The 25,204-nt window shown below is 39.8% G+C and overlaps 1 protein-coding gene across 18 annotated transcripts in view; it reads right to left on the bottom strand.

Moving 5' to 3' along the window:
- SRPK2 (SRSF protein kinase 2) overlaps positions 1-25,204 on the bottom strand; it is a 248,782-nt gene that overhangs the window by 159,110 nt on the left and 64,468 nt on the right. Inside the window, exon 1 of one of the 18 annotated variants that reach the window (XM_038562762.1) lies at positions 16,428-16,509. The exons of 16 other annotated variants lie outside the window; for them this stretch is intronic. In XM_038562762.1, the coding sequence (XP_038418690.1) occupies positions 16,428-16,429 (2 nt within the window). In that variant the 5' untranslated portion in view covers positions 16,430-16,509. Of the gene's footprint in view, positions 1-4,419; positions 4,455-16,427; positions 16,510-25,204 lie in introns of those variants that run through there. One more of the 18 variants, XM_038562760.1, reaches the window with a different exon arrangement.

The following is a 25,204-nucleotide window of genomic DNA, read 5'->3' as shown; positions in this document are numbered from 1 at the left end:
ATGTAATATTTGCGTTCCTTTTTAGACAGTGCAGAGGAGAAAGGCATGTGCTCAAGAAACCAGAGTCAAGTGCCAGTGCAATTACAGAGCAAGAAACATTTCCCACAAAAGAACCACTGCAATGAAGAGGTAAATATAAAATGGCTCAAGATCAGAGCCTTAAGAAATTCTACTCTTGCTTTTTTTTTTTAATTTAACTTCCTCCTCGTCACATCATTATCTACTTTATTTTTTTTTTAAGATTTTATTTATTTATTCATGAGAGACACAGAGAGAGAGAGAGAGGCAGAGACACAGGCAGAGGGAGAAGCAGGCTCCATGCAGGGAGCCCAAAATGGGACTCGATCCCGGGTCTCCAGGATCACACCCTGGGCTGAAGGCAGGGCTAAACTGCTGAGCCACCCGGGCTGCCCTATTATCTACTTTAGTAACAAAATGGTTCCTCAATGTATACTGAAATATACTAGCCAATGTGTTTTAACTCATTTGAAGTACGCTTTTGCTAAAGCTAATTCTCTCGAATCTGGATCTACTACAAAGAATGCGGGAGGGGGAAATATTTGGACTGATGGCATTTTACTTCTCGGGTGCCTGTTTTATTCTTCTTCACACTTTCAGGATGCCTGGGTGGCTCAGTCAGTGAAGCATCTAAGTCTTGATTTCGGCTCAGAGCCCTGAGATCAAACTCCACATGCTGAGCACTGTGCTGAATGTAGCATCTGCTTCAGATCCTCTGTCCCCCTCCCCCTCTGTCCTCCCTTCTCAACCTCTCTCTAAAAACAAAACAAAAACAAAAAAACCTTACATTTGTATCTCATGTATTATATGTATAATTTTAAAATGGTTTTAACTTTTCGCCAGCTCTTAACCAGTTTCCACTGCTTTCCCAGCATGGTCTCTTCCATAACTCCTCCTCTAAACACAAATGACCCTCAGCCACCCAGCCGTCAAGGAATGAGTGATTCTGGATAGCCATGTGTCATGACAGTTTAAAGATCGTGTGTCTTAACTTATTTAAGCAATTCTGGATTGAAACATTCACTTCTGATTTAAAAATAAACATACATACATACATACATACATAAATATAAACTAAGCCAAATGTAAAGTTTCTCGTCTACCTCAGGGCCTTTTGTTATAAGCACTCCTTGAATATCCTTGGGGCCTCTGAAAGTAGCTCAAGGTCTGCTTCAGCACCAAGGACTCCAAGGTTAGGACAGTGGACTTTTTTTTTTTTTTTTGGCTTCTTATTGCTTTCCTTTGTTGTTCCTTACAGTCACTACATGTGTGCCCTTCCTACTGGCTCATTCTAATTGCTGAGTAACTTATAGTTTCCCACACTGTATATAAAGTTTTCTTTGAATGTTTATGAGTCTTACACATTCAAGGCTCATATAAAAACAGCTCTAGGCCCACTCTCTTTGGGGGTGCCATTGCCACAGTACATCTGCTTCTCTTTGAGCATCCGTTTCATTGCTTCCCAAATGATTAGTTCTATAACTGCAGCTTGCACATGGAATATAAAAGCATGCCAGACTCTTCTACATTATGGTGGCAACAATAACCCTTGTTTTGTATTATGATGTCAACGATAACTCTTGAATTTGGCAGGGATTACATATCTTTATCTTCATAAAAACACTATGAGGCAGATACAAATATTATCTCTATTTTGCAGAGGAGTAAAACAGGGGGAAAGGTAAGGTAACTTGTCTAAAGTCACCCAGCCATGAAGTGGCCCCAGGTAAATCAAACTCTCAAATCAATGCTACTGCTATCCACAGTGACACACTGGCCCTACCAAACTGGCCTAATTTCTCCATTTCAGAAATCCAAATTCCTGGGGCAGGGAATGCATTATCCCAATTCATCTTTTTTACCCAGGCTACATTATCCACAAGATGCTACACTCCCTGGGGCCTGCTTGCACTATAACCAGGGTGGACACCTAATCCAATCCCTCCAGGGGACGTAGCATACACCATCTGGAGAGGCTGCGCTGGGGCATCTCCCGCGTACCACCCCATCTGTGTGCTCCTCTCTCCTGACAGCAACACTTAGGAGTGCTTGACATAAATCAGGAACGATCCCCAAAAGTCAAAGAATGAGAATGGAAAAGAAAACTTCTAGAGTTTAGGCAAGAGTTTTTCATCAAGCCCCACAGCACCCACTGCAAATCGCTGTTCCAGCTCTACTCTATATTCAAATTTTTCTATGCAAAATTTTAATTACCTATGGTTTACCGGCATTGCATTTAGGACAGTGTGAATCAAAACTCCTGTCGAGTTCCCTACATCTACTCATCAAGGTTCTGGTAAAAAGAAATTCAGAGTTAAATATTTCTTCCTCTAAAGGATCCTAAGCCTTGTGAAGTTTGAAACAAAGGAAAAGCCATGCCTGAGTCTTTGTCATTTTTTAAAATCCTTTCTTTTTTTTCTGGGGCTGAGGACTACAATCTTCTCCAAAGTTGTCTTTCAACAAATATTATTTTTCTTTTTAAAAAAGTCTGTTTTGTGGGACACCTGGATGGCTCAGTAGTTGAACAAACGTCTGCCTTTGGTTCAGGTCATGATCCTAGGGTCCTGGGACTAAGTCCCATATTGGGCTCCCTGTGAGGAGCCTGCTTCTCCCTTGGCCTATGTCTCTGCCCTCCTCTCTCTCTGTCTCTCATGAGTAAATAAAATCTTTTTTTTTAATTTCATGTATTTATTCATGAGAGATACAGAGAGAGAGAGGCAGAGACACAGGCAGAGGGAGAAGTGGGCTCCATGCAGGGAGCCCGACGTGGGACTCGATCCCAGGTCTCCAGGATCACGCCCTGGGCCGAAGCCGGCGCTAAACCACTGAGCCACCCGGGCTGCCCGAGTAAATAAAATCTTAAAAAAAAAAAAAAAGTATACGCTGCTTTATAATTTTAAGTAATCATCTTTTATTCTAGAGCTACACTGTCCAATACAGAAATCCTAGCCACATTTGGCCACTAAGCACTTGAAAGATGGCTACTCTCAACAGAGATGTGCTTTGCACAAAAATAAAATAAAAAATACTCCATTAATATTTTTATACAGACTACATCTTCATATATGGTTTTGGAGATGTTGAGTTAAATGTATTTAATTATATTATTGGATTTGTGAAATAATATTCAGCTGTAAAAAAAAAAAAAAAAAAAAACTAATTCTGACACCTGCTACAACATAGATAATCTTAAAAACATGCTAAGTGAAATCAGCCAGACAGAAAAGGACAAATATAATTCCACACAAATCTTATTCCAATACATGAAGTACCTAGAGTAAGTAAATTAACAAGAAAACAAAACAGAGGTTGCCAGGGGCTGAGAAGGGGGAGATGGGGAGTCATGGTTCAGGTCCCACTGTGAAGAAGCCTTACCCAGGTATCAAGGTAGTAAGAGAGGCTACAAAAGTTACCCCAGATTCTCAGTCGAGAGGATGTCATCACTGCCAGCAAATCAGTTGGTAGTTTGAGAACCTCTAATGAATCCTACCCAATTTAACCCCGCAAAAAGAGAAGGCCAGTAAATTGGTTTGCTATCATCAAGCTTAAAAGACAAATCTTATTTTGTCCAACTAAAGAATGGATCTGAGGAGGACGAGAATACTCTGTGAGACGTCAGAGCCATTTCCACAAACCATTCCACAAGTGCTTTTTAATAAGTACCTTCAAAATACTCTGACCAACACAATCCGCTTTGTGCTGAGAGCATGGTCTCTGTATAAAGGACACAATTTTACAAAAGTAACATACTATACAAAGAAGCAAACAAATTGTTCTTTTGATTTATAGTATTCAGTCCTCTAAATTTACCAAGTTTCCAAACCTCAATTTATAACCACATTCCCTCACTCCCCTTCCCATTTAAGAGATACATTTAGTTCTGTCTTAAGCATTGTGTCTTTAGAAGACAGATTCCAAATGTAACAAACATACTTACTAGAAATCAATATGCAGGGATCCCTGGGTGGCTCAGCGGTTTAAGCGGCTGCCTTCCGCCCGGGGCGTGATCCTGGAGACCCGGGATCGAGTCCCACGTCAGGCTCCCTGCATGGAGCCTGCTTCTCCTTCTGCCTGTGTCTCTGCCTCTCTCTCTCTGTCTCTGTCTCTCTCTGTCTCTCATGAATAAATAAAATCTTTTTAAAAAATAAAAATAAATAAAAATAAAATATGCCATGAAGTATATAAGACACAGGAATGTCAGGGAAAAACAGGAAAGAAAATATGAGATAAGTCCACTGGCTTTACAAGAAGTAAAGAAACCCAATCTCAGGAAACCAAAGGGTGAAACAGCATCACAACCATTCTTGGATATAAACATTTAAGAAAAGCTTATGAGGCTATTCATGACAGATGAATAATACTAACAATAGCACCTAACAGTGATAATGAGCTGTATGTTACCTGTTGTGGGGGCTTCCCATTTATTAGCTCAGTTAATCCACACAAACCTTCCATGGAGTTGGAACTGTAATTTCACCCTACCCTCACTTACTGATGAGGAAACAGAGGCATAGAGAGGTTAAATAATTGTGCCCAAGGTCACACAGCTGATAAATGGCAGAGCTGGGAGAAAGACCCAGGTAACTTGGCTCCAGAAACTGCTACTACAAAGGGCCTCTCACAATCTTTATGGCGGGTTCACGATAACATTTATGGTGGGGTTCAAGTACCATAAACTAACAAAAAAATGCAGGGACTAAGAATACTTTCTTTTTTTAAGATTTTATTTATTTATTTGAAAGAGAGAGAGAGCACAAACAGTGAGGAAGGGCAGAGGGAGAGGGAGAGGGAGAAGCAGGCTCCCTATTAAGCAGGGAACCCAATGTGGGACTCAATCCCAGAACCTGGGATCATGACCTAAGCATAACCGACTGAACCACCCAAGTGCCCCAAGACTAAGAATACGTATTGAGCCCCCTCACACACTCACTGGACAAAACCCTAAGGAATCTTCAGGAACAATAACTCACCGATGTGATAGAACTGTCAAAATGAAATAAACCTATTTTAAAAATAAAAAATAAAAACCGATGGACTACTGCAAATAGCAAACCAACTGCCAATCACAGATCTTTAGTTTTACACGGAGTTCAATGATACAACACTGACATAGGCCGTGCTCCATACATCACACAGGAGTCACAATGGCTGGAATGCAAGGCAGGACGCAGCACATCTCTTGTGTTTTGTCACATTTTCCTTCACCATAAACTATACCTTAATGTTGTCTTGTTCAACATGTGCAATTTTTTCAAATTACACTGGATTTCAAATCACAGTCATCTGTAACATGTGGCAAAGTCCTACAACCTACCTCCTTGGCTGTGCACTCTGACAAACGATTAGGAATACGGAGGTCCTCAAAACCGTCAGCTGAAAGGCCTTCAGAGGTGATCACGTTCTGGCAGGTTGTTTCCCCCAGACTTGCCAAGTTTTATTAAGCTTTAAGAGAATTAACAAAACCTTTGATAATCACCTGTATCAATTACTTTTGTTTGATTTTCATTTTCAATTAAAGTATAATTCACACACTGTAAAATTCAGTTCTGTAAAGTGCTATGTGTGAAACAAACACAGACAGTTGTGTAACCAATCCTGCCACCAAGATACAGAAAAGTTCCAGGCCCAATACCATTCCTCCGTGCTCTACAGCCAGCTCCTCCCCAAGCATAACCTCTAGCAACTACTGATCTGCTGTCTAGCCCTAACCGTTTGCCTTTCCCTATATAAATGTAAGTGTATAAACTGCAAACATGAGTCTGGCTTCTTTCACCACGTGTAACACTTTTTTTTTTTTTTTTTTTTTTTACTTATGTATTTATTTGAGAGAGAGAGAGAATGCAAGCAGGGGCAGGGGTAGAGAGATAGGGAGACAGAGATCCTCAAGCAAATTCCTCACACAGAGTAGAGCCTGATATGGGGCTCAATCCCACAATCCTGAGATCGTGACGCGCTGAAACCAAGAATTGGCTGTTTAACCAACTGTGTCATCCAGGCACCCCTAAGCGTAAAACCTTTTAGATTCATCCATTTGTTGCAACTGTATCAGTAGTTCATTTCTTTTTATTGCTGAGCAATATTCCACTGTACTGATATATCACCACTTGTTTATTAATTCACCAGTTGAGAGAAATCTGAATGATTACCATTTTTGGCAATTATTAAAGAAAAAAAAGCTGCTATCAAGTAAGTGCGCCGGTTTTTATATGAACATAAGTTTTTATTTCACTTGGGTAAAACCCAGAAGCAGGTCATATGGTATGATGTGTGAAGGGTCCATTGGGCCCACATCCCCACTAGCACCAGGTATAATCAGTTTTGTTTTTATTCTAACCATTTTAAAATGTGTATAGAGATAGCTCATGGTTTAATTTACATTTCTCTAATTGATAAAATGGTCATCTTTTTATGTGTTTATTTGCCACCTATACATCTTCGTTAGTGAAATGTTAACTCTTTTGCCCATTTTTTAGTTGGTGTCTTTTCCTGAGTTCGCAAAGTTCTTTATATATTCTAGATAAAAGTCCTTTATCAGATACATGATTTGTAAATATTTTCTACCAATTTGTGGCTTCTCTTTTTATTATCATAAGAATGTCTCTTTTTTTAAGATTATTTGAGAGAGAGAGCGCGGGAGGCAGGGATAGGGACAGAATCCAAGCAGACTCCCCCTTAAGCACAGAGCCCAACTTGGGGCCTGATCCCAGGACCCCGAGATCATGACCTGAGCTGAAACCAAGAGTCGGACGCTTAACCGACTGAGTCAGGCACTCCAAGAATGTATTTCAAAGAGAAGACTTTAAGTCCAATTTATCTTTTTTTTTTTTTTTTAACGGATTACACTTTGGGTTTTTTTTAAAGAAATCTTTGCCTAACTTAAGTCACAAAGATTTTTCTCTGAATGTTTTCTTCAACTACTCTGTAGTTTTACATTTAAGCCTATAATCCATTTTGAGCTGATTTTTGTATATTGAGCAAGGTACTGCTTGATCCAAAGTTTTGGCCCTTTGAGAACATGGAGAAAGGAGAACCCTCTTACACTGCTGGAAGGAATGAAAAGTAGTGTGGCCACTCTGGAAAACAGTGTGGAGGTCCCTCAAAAGGTGAAAAATAGAATTACCATATGACCCAACAATTGCACTACTAGGTATTTACCCAAAGGATACAAGAATACTGATTCAAAGGGATACATGCACCCCGATGTTTACAGTAGTATTATCAAACAATAGCCTAACTATGGAAAGAACCCAGATGTCCATCAACAGATGAATGGATAAAGATGTGGTATATACAAGCAATGGAGTATTAGCCATCAAAAAGAACAAAATCTTGACATTTGCAACAACGTGGATGGAGCTAGAATGTATTATGTCAAGCAAAACAAGTTGGTCAGAGACAGACACCATAAAATTTGGAATTTAAGAAACAAAACAGATGAACATATGGGAAGGGGGGAGAAAAGAGCTAAAAAGGTGGGCAAACCATAAGAAACTCTTAAAACAATAGAAGTGCCTGAGTGGCTCAGTTGGTTAAATATCCAACTTTTTTTTTTTTTAATATTTTATTTATTTATGACAGATAGAGAGAGAGAGAGGCAGAGACACAGGCAGAGGGAGAAGCAGGCTCCATGCACCGGGAGCCCGATGTGGGATTCGATCCCGGGTCTCCAGGATCACGCCCTGGGCCAAAGGCAGGCGCCAAACCGCTGTGCCACCCAGGGATCCCAATATCCAACTCTTGATTTTGGCTTTGGTCATGGTCTCAGGGTCTTGAGATCAAGTCCCATGTCCTGCTCCATGCTGGGCATGGAGTCTGCTTAAGATTCTCCCTCTCCCCACCACCTCTACATATGCCCTCTCTCAAAAAAAAAAAAAAAAACTAAAAGTTTTGGGGAATCCCTGGGTGGCTCAGTGGTTTAGCGCCTGCCTTCAGCCCAGAGGGTGATCCTGGAGTCTTGGGATCGAGTCCCACATCAGGCTCCCTGCTTGGAGCCTGCTTCTCCCTCTGCCTGTGTCTCTGCCTCTGTCTCTCTCATGAATGAATGAATAAAATCTTTTTTAAATAAATAAATAGGGGCAGCCCCGGTGGCGCAGCAGTTTAGCACTGCCTGCAGCCCAGGGCGTGATCCTAGAGACCCTGGATCGAGTCCCAGGTCGGGCTCTCTGCATGGAACCTGATTCTCCCTCTGCCTGTGTCTCTGCCTCTCTCTCTCTGCATCTCTATGAATAAATAAATAAATAAATATTTAAAAATAAATAATTTTAAAAAGACTCTTAATGATAGAAAAGAAACTGAGGGTTGATGGAGGTGGCTGGGGAGATGGGAAAAATGGGAGATGGGGATCAAAGAGGATACTTGATAGAATAAGCACTGGGTGTTTTATGTAAGTGATGAATCACTAAATTCTACTCCTGAAAACAATATTATACTATATGTTAACTAGCTAGAATTTAAATAAAAGTTTGGAAAAGAAAAATAATTGAAGTCAGGATTTCAAAAAAAAAAAAAAAAAAGTTTATGATGTGACCCTGTATACACATAGTTATAAAACACGTGTTCATAGATCTAGAACTGAACAAAGGTTTCATGAAACTATCCTACTTTTACTGCACGTGATGCTTCCTGACATTTTCTATCCTCTCTATCCTACTTCATTAAAATAATCCTGATAACGATTCTGTCAATGATTTTATGACTTCCCAATGGGCCTGGATCTGCAAATTGAAAAATACAGCATTAGGATAATTTTACATTTTTAATTAGAGAACTACATTTTGGGGCAGCCCGGGTGGCTCAGAAGTTTAGCGCTGCCTTCAGCCCAGGGCCTGATCCTGGAGACCTGGGATCAAGTCCCACGTCAGGCTCCCTGGATGGAGCCTGCTTCTCCCTCTGCCTGTGTCTCTGCCTCTCTCTCTCTCTCTGTGTCTTTCATGAATAAATAGATAAAATCTTAAAAAAGAGGGAGAGAGAATTACATTTTTGTCTTTTGATTTAAAGGTAGTTACCTCTAAAAGACAAGGACAACATTATGGAGTATAAGATAAGCTCTCCCTTGATTGCTATGGTGCAAAAACAGAATTCTCTCTCAAGCTTGCCTTAAGAGTCTGTTGTTCTAAAACTTATGGTTACTAGAGGGGAAGTGGGTGGGGGAATGGGTAATAGGTGATAGGGATCAAGGAAGGCACTTGTGATGAGCACAGGGTGACATATGGAATTGTTGAATCACTATACGGTATACCTGAAACTAACTGGAATTAAAATAAAATGAAAAACAAAAGTTCTGGCCCTTATCAGAGTATTTATTTGACAAATGTTTTCTGGGCACCTATATTTGGCCTAGGGATGTAAGAGTGAGTAAGAGGGTACAGACCAATACAGACAACAATATAATCAACTCACTAAAATATAAGGTGAGCAGTGTAAAAACAGACTACATCCAAGTACAATAGCAGGAGAAGGTACTCAGCAGCTTGCAGAGAGCTAGTATCATATTGAGCAACAGTTCAGGCAGAGAACAACATTCTAAAGAGGAAACACGACAAGCAATATACAAAGATTGAAAGAGCAAGGCTGTTTAGGAAATAGCTGGGGGTGGGGGTATTCTTCTCAACCACTCTGTATTCATGGCAGGCACTTTGGCATGCTAGCATTTTTGGCAGGCTATTAGAGGGGACGAAGAAGCAAAAACCCCACTATACAAGGAAACAACAAAATTTAATCACTACTACAGCATGATAGTATTTCTGTGTCTATAAAACCAAATAAAATTATCAAATAAAGAGGCTTTCAGGATAATATGGTTCAGAATAAGCTGTCAACCCCCAGCCTGGAACAGGTCACCCCGGGCCTTCCCCCAAGTGACTGCCCCTTGGCCCAGCAGGGGAGAGAGGAGGTACAGACCCATTCCCAGCAGAGCCTGTCCCCCAGGAGGCCTGCACTTGCCCTCAGGGCCACCAAGAGAACCAAGTAATTTTTACAGTACCCATTCAGCTAGCACTGCTTCCCTGCCTTCCCAGAGGCTGCTCAGCTGTCAGCCCAAGCTACCCCTGGCACCAGCACCATTAATGTGCCCTGATTCCTCAGTCCCCCTCCCCAATGCCCACTGGAACTCAAGAACCATCAGCAAGTCCCCACAACCTCTGCCCTGCCTCTAAAAGGACCACCTTCCCACACTCGGCTGGCCGCTCCTGCAGATGTGACTTTTCCTGAAGGCCCCAGGAACCAGAAGTCCGTCTTCCTCCAGTGTCCCCATCCTGCAGGCCCTGGATGGAGGTAGGGCCACTGTTCTCACATCCCCATTCTTAATACCAGTGAGTGGGTTCAGGTGGGAGAGCCTGACACTTCAAGTTCCCACAATCTTTTCAACTAAGGGCTTTGTCTCATCTCAACATTGTGAACAGCCTCTTTTTCATCTACATAATTTAAAAAATATTTTCCATATGGCCCATAGACAGAATGAAGAATATCTGTTTGTAGAATTTCACCTTTTATTAACCTTTCTGGAAAAGATACTGTGAACTAACTTTTCAGAAATTAAGAATGAAGAACAATGAACCGGGCAGCCCGGGTGGCTCAGAGGTTTAGCGGTGCCTTCAGCCCAGGGCGTGATCCTGGAGACCCGGGATTGAGTCCCACGTTGGGCTCCCTGCATGGAGCCTGCTTCTCCCTCTGCCTGTGTCTCTGCCTCTCTCTCTCTCTCTCTCTCATGAATAAATAAAAAAATCTTAAAAAAAAAAAAAAGAACAATGAACCTTGTAAAGATAAAGCCAATTGCTATCTGGATAGACTGTACTCAGAACAGTGAAGCTTTACATTTTTTATCTGCAGAACAAGCAATACTTTAACTGAAACACTAACACTTTCTTCCATCCTATCCCTAACTGAGGAAAACCTCACCATCCCACATGGCCCACACTACAAAACCCATTCACACAGTTTCTACCCAGAGGGTGGGGGAGGGGAGTCCTAGGACTGACCTGCTAAAGGATCCACTGAAGGAGTCGAAGGAGACCTCAGGTTACCTGATGAAGTCTATCTTCTGATCTTTAAAATTCGAGATTTGGTACTATGATATTCTATAATATATTTTTAACTAAGTCATTATTAAAGCTTCTTTTTTATATTGTCCTTTATCTTATCATTTTTAGCCAAATTTTTAAAAATCGGAACCTAAGGGCACGTAAGTGATTTCCTTAACTAGAGATAGATATGGTAGGATATGGTATTCTTTTATGTTCTGATTTTTATTATTTTATTTTTACTTTTTTTTTTTTTTTTTTACAAAATATTTCTTTGAGAGAAAGTGAGAGGGCAAGCATGTATGTGCAAGCCAGGAAAGGGGCAGAGGGGAAAGAAGAGCTCAGTATCTATGTGGCCTGGATGGTCACTACGGGAAGAACAGGGAGGCATAGTGTACCATCTCCTGAATCAAAATGAGCAGGAAACAGGCCTGTAACAAATGGGGAACTAGTTCCAGTGCAGTTTCACCCAATCTTCTCACCTGTGGTAACACTACTCTAACTTTAACGTAGAGACCCACTCCTCTCCAACACTCCCATATCCAACGCAGCTGCCACCAACACAGCGTCTCAGTGAACACTGATACCACATTTTCCAGGGTGTGAATTTGGTGCCAGGTGATCCAAACTACTCCAGTCCAAATAAATTATAGAAAACAACACATTTCCACAGGTCTAAAATATTTCCAAAGTAAAAACGATCACTTTTTCAAGTTATAAGCACATGAGGATACCACCATAAATGAAATATAATATTTAACAAATAAAGAAACTTTGTGCTTCAACCTAACTTAAATGTACAAATTAATTTATATTTTTAGAGGTTTAATTTATTTAGTTTTAGAGAGAGAGGGCAAATGTGAACAGGGGAGGGGCAAAGGGAAAACAGAATGAACACGAGTGGTGGAGGGGGCAGAGGGAGAGAAATTCCGCAAGCAGACTCCCCACTGAGCATGGAGCCTGACTCAGAGCTGGATCATGATCTGAGCTGAAATTAAGAACAGGACATTAAAAAAAAAAAAAAAAGAATAGGACATTCAACCAAGTGAGCCACCCAGGCACCTTCATGCAGCAAACTTTTAAGTGTGACTTTCATAAAAATTATGAAAAAGACAAATTAATGTTTCAATGAAACACTGAAATGTATGTGATTTTCTGACATGGTTTATGGAAACAAAGTAACAGGTACAGGACAATTGTAATTTTTTTATATGCAACAAGTATTTAAGGCCAAAGCACAATTGGTTGAGATATACACATGTACAGGCTCCATGTTGATATATAATGGAAAATGACCTTTTTTTTTTTTTTTAAGAAAAGATTTTTTATTTGTTTATTCATGAGAGACACAGAGAAAAAGAGAGAGAGAGAGGCAGAGACACAGGCAGAGAGAAAGGCAGGCTCCAAGCAGGGAGCCCAACGTGGGACTTGATCCTGGGTCTCCAGGATCACATCCCAGGCTGAAGGTGGTGCTAAACGGCTGAGCCACCCGGGCTGCTTGTGAAAAATGACCTTAATGAGGAAAAAACTAATGAACATTTAATTTTGTGGGACATTAAATCCACAAGTGAAATATATAGAAACAAAGGGAGAATGGTCTTGTCACATTACCATAAAAAATTTAAAGAAAATATGACTTTAGGGATGTCTGGGTGGCTCAGTGTGTTTGGATGTCTGCCTTCGGCTCAGGTTGTGGTCCTGGGGTCCTGGAATTGAGTTCCATGTCGGGCTTCCTACATGGAGCCTGCTTCTCCCTCTGCCTGCGTATCTGCCTCTCTCCCCCTCTCTCTATATCTCGAATGAATGAATGAATGAATGAATGAATGAAATAAAATAAAAATATGACTTTGTTCCACCACGACAGCATTAAGCACTGAAAAAGTCCTCAAAATTAGTCAGAAATTGGGATTTAAATTCTTCCTCGTTATCTGATTCCTTAAATTAAGTCTCATCTTCCATAAGACTTTTTCCTCATCTATAATATGCTATCAAAGTAATAATTTAATTCATCCAATTGAATGATTACACAAAAAAATCAGAACACAAGAAAATTAGTTCATTGGAGGAGAGGGGTGAGGGAAGCTAATAAAATATATGGGACATAGGGTGAATAATGTTCCAAATATTTTCACTAAGTGATAAAAAAGCAGTTAGAACCTGTTGTTTTGGATCTTTCATGAACTGCTAAAGAAAATAACATTTTGAGAAAATCAGAAGTAACATTTTGAGAAAGTTAAAGAACTAATGATAAAAAGTTTCACAGTGACCTAAAAACACAAAATGTGCAATGGAAAACTTCGTTGCAGTCCAGCACCCCCCTACTCCCACCCCCCCACCGCCCCCACCCCGCCAAAAAAACCTCCATATCAAAATCCCAAGTGAAGACAATGCTAACTTGTTTATTTGATCTCAATGGCACCGCTACAGTAGGAACATCCCACAAAGACCAAAAGTCAATTGGCCCCATTGTTTGAGTCTGCTGAAATAACAAGGAGTTAACTGTGGCTCAGAAACTGGTTTCATCATCCTGAAAACGTTCTGGCTCATAGTCTATGAGTCAAAAACAATAAGCCAAAAACTCTAACAACCCAGGACTGCCTATTCAGGTTATTCACCAGACTTGGCACTCAGCGATTTTTGGCTGATGCCAAAAATTGATTTTAACATCAAAGGATAAAGACTTATGACTGGTGAACACAGTCAAACCCTAAAGGTGTAACGAGACCTTGAGGTACAATGGCAGCATTGTTGGAATAAGTACACAGCATTTGGAAGCCAGATTCATTTCAACTTGAAACTGTAAGTGTATTTACAAGTAAGTCTTACTCAGACCATAAAAACTGCAGAGAAGTGCCACCTTAAATCCTTTTTGGCTTAAGGCAGAATGTGCATACATGCATAGTACAGTCAACAGAAACGTCTTGCCCAAAGACCAGACACTGAATTTTGCCTTTAACCCTTCATTTCCCATCCTGTGCCTTAGATGACTGTTTAAAAAACAAAAAACAAAAAAACACAACTGACCAAAAATCCAAAATATTTGATCCATCTGTTTTAGTATTGTGACTACAGAACTCCTGCAACTAATGATATATTGAGCAATTCATTCTGGGTACCTCAGGTTTGCCCTGCCCCCAGGCTGCTACTAGTAACTGCTACACAATGCCTACAAACCCCTTCAGACTAGGGCCATCTCCTTGCAAAAGAAAAACTAAAGGCCTCCCTAGACCAGAGTTGTATCAAAAAGTATATGACTTTTAAAATCAAACCTCCACAGAGGGATCCCTGGGTGGCGCAGCGGTTTGGCGCCTGCCTTTGGCCCAGGGCGCGATCCTGGAGACCCGGGATCGAATCCCACATCGGGCTCCCGGTGCATGGAGCCTGCTTCTCCCTCTGCCTGTGTCTCTGCCTCTCTCTCTCTCACTGTGTGCCTATCATAAATAAATAAAAAAAAATAAAAAAATAAAAAAAAAAAAAAAAAAAAAAAAAAACCTCCACAGAGCTACAGAAGATCCCTGATCTAACTGAAAAATACAAAATATCAATCTAGAAGCATCCAGACTGTGACAATAAGTAACCATTGCTCGAAATGCTTTAAGCCAAGTACCTATTTTAGTGAGCTTCTATGTTCTCTGGATTCAAAAGCTTCAGAAGGATGGAGAAAATACAGGATGTTTACTTAACAAAATCCTGCTTTATCACAGCAGTATAAAAAAAAAAAAAACATGAAAAGGAACTAATAGTTAGTTTATTCTAAAGAATTAACTTTTGAAAACAAAAAGCTTCCTCCAGATAAACCATGCTCTTTTCCTCGTTCCTGTGTTATTCTAATTGTCTTCTGTACAATTTGAAGGAGAGAGTCAGAGCTGAATTATCCAAAAGGAAGATGAAGCGTGATATGGAGGAGAATAAACCTCCACTACCCTCTTAGGTTCAGACACTGGGGCCCACAAATCAAACTGATGAAAGGCAAATTAACAGGAGGAAAACAAATTTGTTTGTTTATGCATATCAAAGTGCATACACACAAGAAAACTTGGTGATGAGCAACTCAAAGGGACTTAACAAACGGGGCTGGAAGGGAAAGAGGCCTTGTGAAGAAAAAGAGGTTGGGGGTGGTTGTGAGAAGGGGACTAAGTATAGTACAAAAGGGTTGTTTGTTTACTAGGTGTGTTACACAGATAAGATCCTCCCCACTCCTGGTTTGAGAAAGGGAAACACTTCTACAAATGGAATTTATCTCAGGATTTTAGACAGAAGGTAAGAGGGCAGAAAGCTACTGCCTTGGGTTTGAAATATTTTTTTTTTGCCATACTGGCTTGTTTTGAGGTTGCAAACCCCTTAGCATGCTCAGGGAATACACCCCGAAATTAGAAGAATGTTTTTTCATTTTCTTTTTCTTAAGAATTTTAAGATTGCCATTTTGTGTACTTTTTCAACCATGGGTGGCAATGGAAATTCTTCTTTAGCTTGCTGTTGAGAGTACTGTCAATTTTCATTTTGCTGGGAGAAAAAGAGGCCCCGTGCTTCAGGCTTTTAAAGGACTTAACCAGGCCCTGGAGGGCCATCGATCTCTGTACTCTCACCTCATGCCTTTCAATATATTTGCCAAAAATACCATAAATAGCTTTAGAACATTAATGAAAGTCATTATAACTATGAGTTATTACTGCAAAGGACATGTCATTAGAACTAAACCATTTAAGTAGAAATATTGAAACTTAAGAGACCATCACAGTCAACTTCTGGTCAACTCTTTTAAAACCAGCAAGCAACATTCTTTTAAAATCCCAGAAAGAGGAGAGGGGCTTTCTATCATTGAAGCAGCAGGATGTTACTGTGTCTTAAACAAAGAAAAAAGTCATGTAGAAAGACGTGCTGGCTAACTGCCGCCCTGTCATTGGCAAGAAGCCGCCTTCGGCTGGAAAAGCATTTAACCAAAACATTCATTTACAAATGTCTTTATGGGCAATCCATTTTATTTATTTTTATTTTTTTTATATTTAATTTATTTATTCATGAGAAACACACAGAGAGAAAGAGGCAGAGACAGAAGCAGGCTCCATGCAAGGAGCCCGACATGGGACTCAATCCCAGGTCTCCAGGGTCACGCTCTGGGCTGAAGGCGGCATGAAACCGCTGAGCCACCCGGGCTGCCCTGGGCAATCCATTTTAATGTCGTGTACATTTCTAATTTAGGTAGAGAGTAACTTTTAAGAAGAAAATGAAAAACAAATGTCATAAACTTCTCAGAATTAGAATTAAAACACTACCACAGGAGTATTATGTATAAGAAAGTAATTCTAAGAAAGGGAGGGAAAAGACCCTAATATTGAAAAAAGAAATGATTGAACACAAACTTACAACTTGATTATGGAAATACAAACTCACATTTAGGTCAGGCGTCAAATCACCATGCCACCCAGTTCTGAAAAGGGAATACAGTCCTTTCCCTCTTATGTCACAGCTCTGCCTAGTGGAGAAAGACACCGAGCATCAGGCAGGTGCAAATGGACAAGGGCTGGGAACACAGAGGCCTCAGCTCAAAAGGAGGATTTAATAAAAGGGTCAGATTTTATAATGTCAAACCATGACTCCCCCAGTAGGGATGGGGGAGGGGGTGTCAATTAAAGTAATTAATTTTCAATGCTATTTAAGTAGGGTCTTACTACTAAAAAATTTAGAAGTACGAGTGCCGTTCCATCTGCCTTGGTGGATACAAAGAGGCTTTTCTTCCTGTTAAGAAAGGCTTATTGTTAAAACAAGAATTCTGCGATCTTTTAAAAAAGGATAAACAAACGATAAACCAAAAGAGGGCATATAGAATCAATTTCCAACGTGCACTAAGTAAGTGGCTTACTCCAGAACTTATTAGTCCATTAGAACTGGTGACCTAGACTGTACTGGATACTACAAAGAGAGGCAGGCGAGAAGCCTCCTACCCTTTACACCACTCCCTGGCTACACCATCCATTTGGCCACTGACATTTACTGATTTTTTTTTCTTTTACTTTTTCCTGATACTTCCAAGTATTATCTAAATCTTACTTTTACATGGAAAACCTCCATGACAAAAAAGTACCAAAGGTATACCTCTACAAATGCACAGTGCCTTGAGGAAATCTTTAATAAATATAAATATGCTATAATACAAAATCCTGAGGAATTTATAGTTCCGAATTTCCTACATTGGACCACAAGTATACATTTTATAATCAGAATATATAGTTTTTACAATTAAGTAGTAACTTAACAATTAGGTGCGTTATACCATGGTGACTAGGAGTATGGGTTCTGGCTGACTGCCCATATATGCATGACTACTCATAAAATTCAAATCACTTACTATCCCTAACCACCATCTAGAAAAAAGAGAATTTAGGTGTGCCTGGGTGGCCCAGTCAGTTAAGCAGTCGACTCTCGATTTCAGCTCAGGTCATGAGATCAAACTCTGCATTCAGTGGGCATTCTGCTTGAGATTCTCTCCCTCTTCCCACCCCCCCCCCCCGCCTCCATATATACATGCTCTTTTTATTAATTAATTAATTAATTTTATTTATTTATTTATTTATTTATTTATTCATTCATTCATTCATTCATTCATTCATGAGAGACACAGAGAGAGAGAGAGGGAGAGAGAGGCAGAGACACAGGCAGAGGGAGAAGCAGGCTCCATGCCGGGAGCCCAACATGGGACCCGATCCTGGGTCTCCAGGATCACACCCTGGGCTGAAGGCGGCGCTAAACCACTGTGCCACCCAGACTGCCCTCTCTCTAAAATAAATAAATAAACCTCTTAAAAAAAGTATTTAATGGGAGTATCTGTCTCTTAACACTGTAGGAGGATGGCACAATATAATATATACAAAAGTGGTTGGCAAAGTGGGAGGCCTTAATAATTATTACAGCTTCACTACTACAGTAGTAGGCTTATCACCTAAATATATCCCAAAGTTATAAGTTTGGGGTGAGGGCTTTATTGCTCCACCTGAAGATCATAACAGTTTGTGATACTGTTTTCATAGAAAATTAATTTTCCACCAAGAATTTAAAAAACAAAACACTAGAAACAAACCCTGTCCTTCTTTTGCCAACAAGCAAACCTTGAAACAGACTGAAATAGCACCCGGGGTTTTTTTGCCTCCCTTCTCCCATTTCACCTCCCAAGAATTCATAGCATCATGTTCTCAGAGAACTCTACAAAACGCACCCTGCTGTATGCCATTTTCAAGTGTAAAAATGTTTGCACGGCTAAACTGAAAAGTACTACATACTAGAACTTCTGTTGAGAACAACCAGCAGAGCAAGAGTTATCTTAAGGAATGGTAAACATGTACGGACTTTCATTTACTTGTACGGACTTTAATCGTCATTCTCATGACCACTCAAAAAGCTATAATGCAAAATTCTTGTGATTTGGAGCCAAATGGTATTGTTTTTGAAACTTTCTACTATAACGTTACACATTAATGTAACAGAAAACTCACTCAAAAGAATTCTTACTTTTGGATCTCTATACAAGTACTGGCGGTGTTCTAGTAGAAGCAAGTGTGCTAAGTACTTACTAAATCCCTGGCACTATTGTAAACATTTTACATATAATAATTGATTTACTGTTTGCAACAATGCTTTGAGGTAAGTAAACACTTCGGGGCCCCCAGGGACAGCTGAGGAAATTGAGGCACACAAGGGAGAAGCAGTGACTCTCACGACTGAGACACAGGCACAATCTGTTGCTTTTCACCACCACCAGGCTGGTATGTCTGGTGGCTAGTAACCGCTTCTATTGGCAGGAACACTTCTGGTGTGCCTAAAGCACCTACACAAATACGTAGAACATTTGGGAGGACAAAATAGAGTGTCCACAGAGAACCACAAGACTCTTCCTCTCTCCTTTCTCAAATCAGCATAATAGCCTGAATAAGAGGACACTGTCTGCTATAGTGTTCCCAGGATTCATTCATTCTTATCTGAAAAGGAATTTCATAATGAACGTAAGTACTCAGATGACATAACTTCACCAAAAATAATCAGAATTTCTCCCTCCCTAATCATTCATTCTAATTGGAGCAGTCACCATTCCTGCCCTGGTATCTCACACTTCTCTAATCCTTGGCCTATAATGCTGCAGAGTCAAGTTTCGAAAACAGAAAACCGATCCCATTACTGCCCCACTTTAAAGCTTTTCAGGGTTGCCCCATATCCTACGGCTACAGTACACTGCTTGGGTTTGGGATCAGCCCCCTATGAATTTATGGACCTTGACCAAAAAAACAAGTGCACAGAAATTTTGCATACAGTCACCCCAAGGCACAATTGTGCCCCAAGGCACAATTTACTTAATGCCTTAAAATTCCAAACATAAGTAACAAAATTCCATCTTTACTTTCAAAAAGGAATTAAAGATTTCTCCAAGCAAGTCCATAAATATTTGGTGAAGGTAAGAGATAATAGTATTTTAGCTGAAACCCATCCATCAACATACAGATTACATGTCAAAAACTTTAAAAAGGAATTTAGGAGCTTCAGAATGATAAACTTTCCCATAACTGTGTCCTTTTATTTGTGTCATTAGGACAGTCATTCTAATGTCCTTGGAAATTCAACTCACCAGCACTTTATGAATGGCTCAGCTGCATATATACATATGAAAGTTTAAAGCTCTATTCTCAATTAGCCTCACAGAAAAATAGAAGGAAGGATAGAAGAGTACTGTCATCGACTGAGGAATATTATAAAAGACCAGGCTACCAGGTATGAGAGTCAAGAAGCTCAACTAGGAGCAACTAGAAACAAAGGGGGGTGGGAGGCCCAGGAAAATGCAAAGCCCAAGGAAGCCAAGTCCTTGGGATCAAACCAAATTCCTTCCTGCGCCCACATCCCTGCATCTAGTGACAGTGACAGGGCAACAGAGGCAGAAGAATGTCACCCAAGACCAGCAGGAGGCACAGAGAAAATTCTCAAGCAATAGAGAATCACACCATGTATTTTAGAAAGCTTCAAATCACTGAAGATGTAACCTTCTGATGTTCAAAGTAAGACTATCTGTGTCACTGTGGAGAAGTCAAAGCCTTGCTGCAAAAGCCTTTAGATTATCACTGCAATAGTGCCTTACCTGTGTACGGCCCTTTACAGTTTCCAAAGTATATCTAACTTGCAGCCTCACTATCATCTCAGGCAAAAGAAAATGCCCACCTTAAGTTTTGCACATGAAAGGTGACTCTACTCACCTCTCCATGAACATAATACCGTGTGACTCCCCTGACTCATGTCAGGAGAAATACACATAGTACGTCCACATAATATGAACAGAGAGAAAAAAAATGGAGCCAAAAGCAGGAGAAGCAAGTTAAGAAATGAACATGGAGGGCAGCCTGGGTGGCTCAGTGGTTGAGCGTCTGCCTTCAGCCCAGGGCGTGATCCTGGGGTCCTGGGATCGAGTTCTGCATCAGGCTCCCTGCGAGGAGCCCACTTCTCCCTCTGCTATGTCTCTGCCTCTCTGTCTCAGTGTCTCTCATGAATAAACAAATAAAAGCTTAAAAAAAAAAAAAAGAAATGAACATGGAGAATTTGAACAAAGAAATTATTCTCTAAAATTGTATAATATCTGCCATATGTATAGCATATACATGCAAGTCAAACCACAATTATAAAGCAAACAATAACGGAGCCATCCCACAAGAACAATGAAGGGAAACAATGAAGGGAAGCAGGGTTAAGGCCAGAAGGAAAGGAAGATTGTTGGGTTTTGTGTTTCTTTTATTTTTCTAATTAATATTTTTTAAGTAATTTCTACACCCAACACGGGGGTTGAATTCACAACTCCAAAGACCAAAGAATCAGATGCTCTACCAACTTAGTCAGCCTGGCACCCATGTTCCTTTTAAAAGGGGGTAAAATGAAAAGGAAAAAATGCCAGTGAAAAGGGAAAGGCTGTGAATTTCACTGTGAACATCCACTTCTCCAAGGTTAAAGTAATTTCCTTAAGATCATTTACTGAGCCCTCGTCCATTCATCCAGGTACTGTCCAGTACACTGATGATGATCTTGTGACCTCTCTCTAGCCTGAGTTACCCCTCACCAGGTTCCATGCCGTTTATTTCAGTGTGGATTTTTAAAAGCTCCTTGAGTAATGCTTCAACCAAAATGATAACCTGCCTGAATGTGTAAAAGATGTATTTTTCTTTCCCAAAGAATGTGCCACGGAGCTCCTCTTACTGCTAGATCACCTTTAGAAAGAAAACCAGGGGAGGTGCTTCTTCAAAGACCCCAAACTCCTGAGACTGAAAATCTGGAGCCTCTACTTCACCATCAAGAGATTTCTTCCTTGTTGGTTGCACTGTTACGGAAGTTGCAGTTTTAGAATTATCTCCATCACATGTAACTAGAAGAATGAGTAGAGTCTCTGAAGCCTTTAGAAACAATTCCATCATAAAGCGTTAAGCAGATATTTCTGAGCTCCGTTTTCAGCCACTTTTTCAGGAGATGGTTCCTTCTCTACTCACGAGTGCAGGTAACTCAGCACCTTGTCTTTCCTCCATAAAAGGCAAGAATTTTATCTTACAGACTCCAGATGCATTACAGTTAAAAACTATTCTGTTCGCTGATGCCAAAACTAGTACATTCACTCACTATCCTATCATCACCCTGTTTAATTTTCTCCATAGCACCAATCTGAAATTATTCATGGTCACTACCATATCCCTAGCACACTGAAAAACTGGTTACAATGAACAAGACTCCCCAGAAATCTGCAGTGAGCCGCCCCTCCCCCTGGCCACCTCAGAACACAAGGGCTCAATTCCACACAGAGCATGTGGCCTTGGAAAGCAAGAGCTGAGGTCAGAACAGGTGGACTCAGCCCTGTCACTTACTGGCAGCTGAAGGAGCTCTTGCTGCCGCAGATGAACAATTCATGCCTCAGTAAGTATAATAATACACAAATATGGCTAAATCCATAAGTAAATTTTTAGTAATTTTGGAACAAACCAGTAAATCAACATTTTTGAATCTGCTAGATAAAAGGGAAGAATCAAGCTAGTATACAGACTTACCTAAACAAAACGCACCTCAAGTATATGCAAACAGTTGATACGGGGAAGCTTCTCTACAAAGTATTATAGGAAATGAATAAAGGAAAGATGGAATGGGGCACCTGGCTGCCTCAGTGGGTAGAGTGTGCAACTCTTCATCTCAAGGTTATAAGTTCAAGCCCCACACTGAGTGGGTATAGAGCTTACTTAAAAATAAAATCTTAAAAAAAAAAAAAGGAAAGCAAAGATGGAATGATATGAACATTTTTTTTATATGAACAATTTAGAATATCTCATGAATTAATGGAGGCAGGCAGTGGCTATCACAACAGGCTGATATCACAAAAGAAGGGTTAGTCCGACATTACATGCATTGAAAGATATAAAGTTAAAACTTTTCTGCCTAACAAGTAGTAATTTTTTTAAACCTGAGTAAAAAATGGCAACAGATATGACAGGGATTAAGGGGATGGAAGGGGCACGAGTGAGAGTCACACAAAGGTTGTTTCTTGAACTCTTATTTAAAAAAAAAAAAAGAGAAAAATCACCCAAAAAGAAAAGCTGGCAAAGAAATTAGAAACATACAAATGAAAAACTAGAAACAGCTAATAAATATAAAAGGGGAAAGTTTGACCTCATTTATAATCAACTGAAAATTAAAATAATGACTATTTGTTTATACTGCACTGTTGAGAACTCACAAGAGTTTAGTTACATAACTTAAGAAAGTATAAACTAGCAAACTTTTCAAAGATCAGTTAGGAAATATGCTTCAAAATATATTTTTAAGGCACCTGTTGATCCAGTAATTTGAAACTTAGAAGTTCATGTTCCAGAAATTAAGTGTTCATTACAGCATTAAATATAAATATAACAGTAAAAAGAAAAACCATGCAAATATCATAAATGCCCAACAATGGGAAACATTAAATAAGCTGTTTGATTTAGTAAAATTTTGTTAAATAATCATTCTTGTGAAGAACATTTAGGAAAAAAGGAATATGCTGTTAACCTTAAGTCTCATAAATGGTATGGTAGATAGATCAATTTTCTAATAAACATTTATGAAGGAGACTAGAAAGATCGACACTAAAGTATTACCAATTCCTAATTAGCGAAGTTAAGTATTCTTTCCCTTTTATATTCTTTTCTGAACTCAAAAATGTTGGCAATGAACACATACTACTCTCCTATCTAGAGAAATGACACACCACACACATCATTAGCTGAACTGACTAAAGGATTTCAATAACATTAACTCTACAAAAAGCCCTGGGCAACTCACGGAAGCTGTCTGGGCCAGTTTTGTTGTTTTTTTTTTTTTTTTCAGAGATAAAATTCACAAACTGAACTAAGTGAGTGGTTTTCAAACTGTGAGACCATGCATATGAAGTGCTTTAGTATCTGGCCCAGAATAAACACTCAATACATGTTAATGTTGTTTCTTACTATTAACCAAAAGTTCACAGCAGTGGCAAACAGAACCTGCCAAGCAAGCCTGAGGATTCCAGACCCACAACTCTCATTTCAACCACTTGCCATTTATGCTTTAAATACTGGATTCCTGGATATGATTTCAATTAAAGAAAAGGTTCCACTATTTTAACATTCTAAAACCTTAAGTAGATAATCTCTAAGGTCCCTCAGAGTGTTATGTTATTCTAAATATTGCACATTTCTCATCCCGTTGGCAAGTCCAGAAATATTATTGGTGAACACACAAATAATAAAAATCCAGGTTAAATATATTTGGCATCATTCTAATATACTGCATGTTTTTGTTAACTCTGAGATTCCATGGTGGTTTTCCTCTTAATGCATGCTCACATTACAGATACTAGTTACGAAAAGTTTTCTGAAATTACTCCTCAGTTGGTATCTTGAAAATCCCAGCATTTTACACAACGAAAAATGGTGTACTAAATGAAAAAGATATCTTTCGAAAAATCTTAAAACTGTGCCTCTTAACTTGAAGAAGAGAGTCCCTTAAACAGTGGAAACCACCTCTTAAATTAACTGTTTGGAAAGGACTGGAAAGTAGCATTAACTTCTGTAGTCTATCCACTACTCAATGAAGACACTCTCAAGGACTAGGTAAAGCACGGCACTTTATTCACTTGTGCTGTGTTCCCCTCCACATTGAGTAAGCGCTTCACAGAAAATAGTACACATTAGTACAAATAATTCTAAAAGCCAGAGAAAGCCCACCAGATAAACTACATTCCTGAATACTGGCTTGATAGTATTTTATTTTTTGACCTTATCCCAGTTTTACAAATAAGATCAAAGATCAAGTGAATAGGGGGATCCCTGGGTGGCTCAGCGATTTAGTGCCTGCCTTTGGCCCAGGGGCGTGGTCCTGGAGTCCTGGGATCGATTCCTACATCCGGCTCCCTGCACGGAGCCTGCTTCTCCCTCTCCCTGTATCTCTGCCTGCCTCTCTCTCTCTCTCTCTCTCTCTATCTCTCATGAGTAAATAAATAAAATCTAAAAAAAAAAAAAAAAAAAAAAAAAAAAAGATCAAGTGAGTATCCGTGGTTTCCACCAACATCTTTCTAATCAAGACTCCTATTATTCTTAATGAAAAAAGTTAATGACAAGATAAGGAAAAAATGGCTGCAAGGACACAAGTGGTACAAGGGAAGGGCAGCAGTCAAATGACCTTTGAATCCGTTTGAATCTTCAATGAACCACTTTGAATCCTCAATGCAGAATCTGTTACATCTACCTAGAGGCACAAGTGGCTTAAGGAAACAAGTCCTCTTTGATTTTACCCAATGTTAGTTCCAGCCTACTAGCCACTATTTACTACTTCCAGGACATTATTAGTAAGGTATGTAACCCCTCAGGATCTGTTTAACTCATTTGCAAATAAGGAACAACAGTACCTAGTCTACAGGGCAGGCCAGAGGCTTAAATGAGAATGACTATTAGGAAAGTGATAAATATTTGTTGAGTCCCCTTCTCCATTATATCTGAAAATTAGACCCTGGTTTCATTATTTTTTCTGCCACAGAGAATCATAGGGGGTGTCCATGCCCCACAACAATTTTCAAAGTAGGTTCACAAATCCCAGGAAATCCAGGAGATCAAAACTATTCTCATAATGGTAACAAGATATCACTTGCCCTTTTC

This window comes from Canis lupus, chromosome 18 (assembly GCF_011100685.1).
Source record: "Canis lupus familiaris isolate Mischka breed German Shepherd chromosome 18, alternate assembly UU_Cfam_GSD_1.0, whole genome shotgun sequence".
Lineage (NCBI taxonomy): Eukaryota > Metazoa > Chordata > Mammalia > Carnivora > Canidae > Canis > Canis lupus.
Note: the sequence above shows the minus strand (reverse complement) of the source record. Positions and strands in the feature narration are given on the sequence as shown.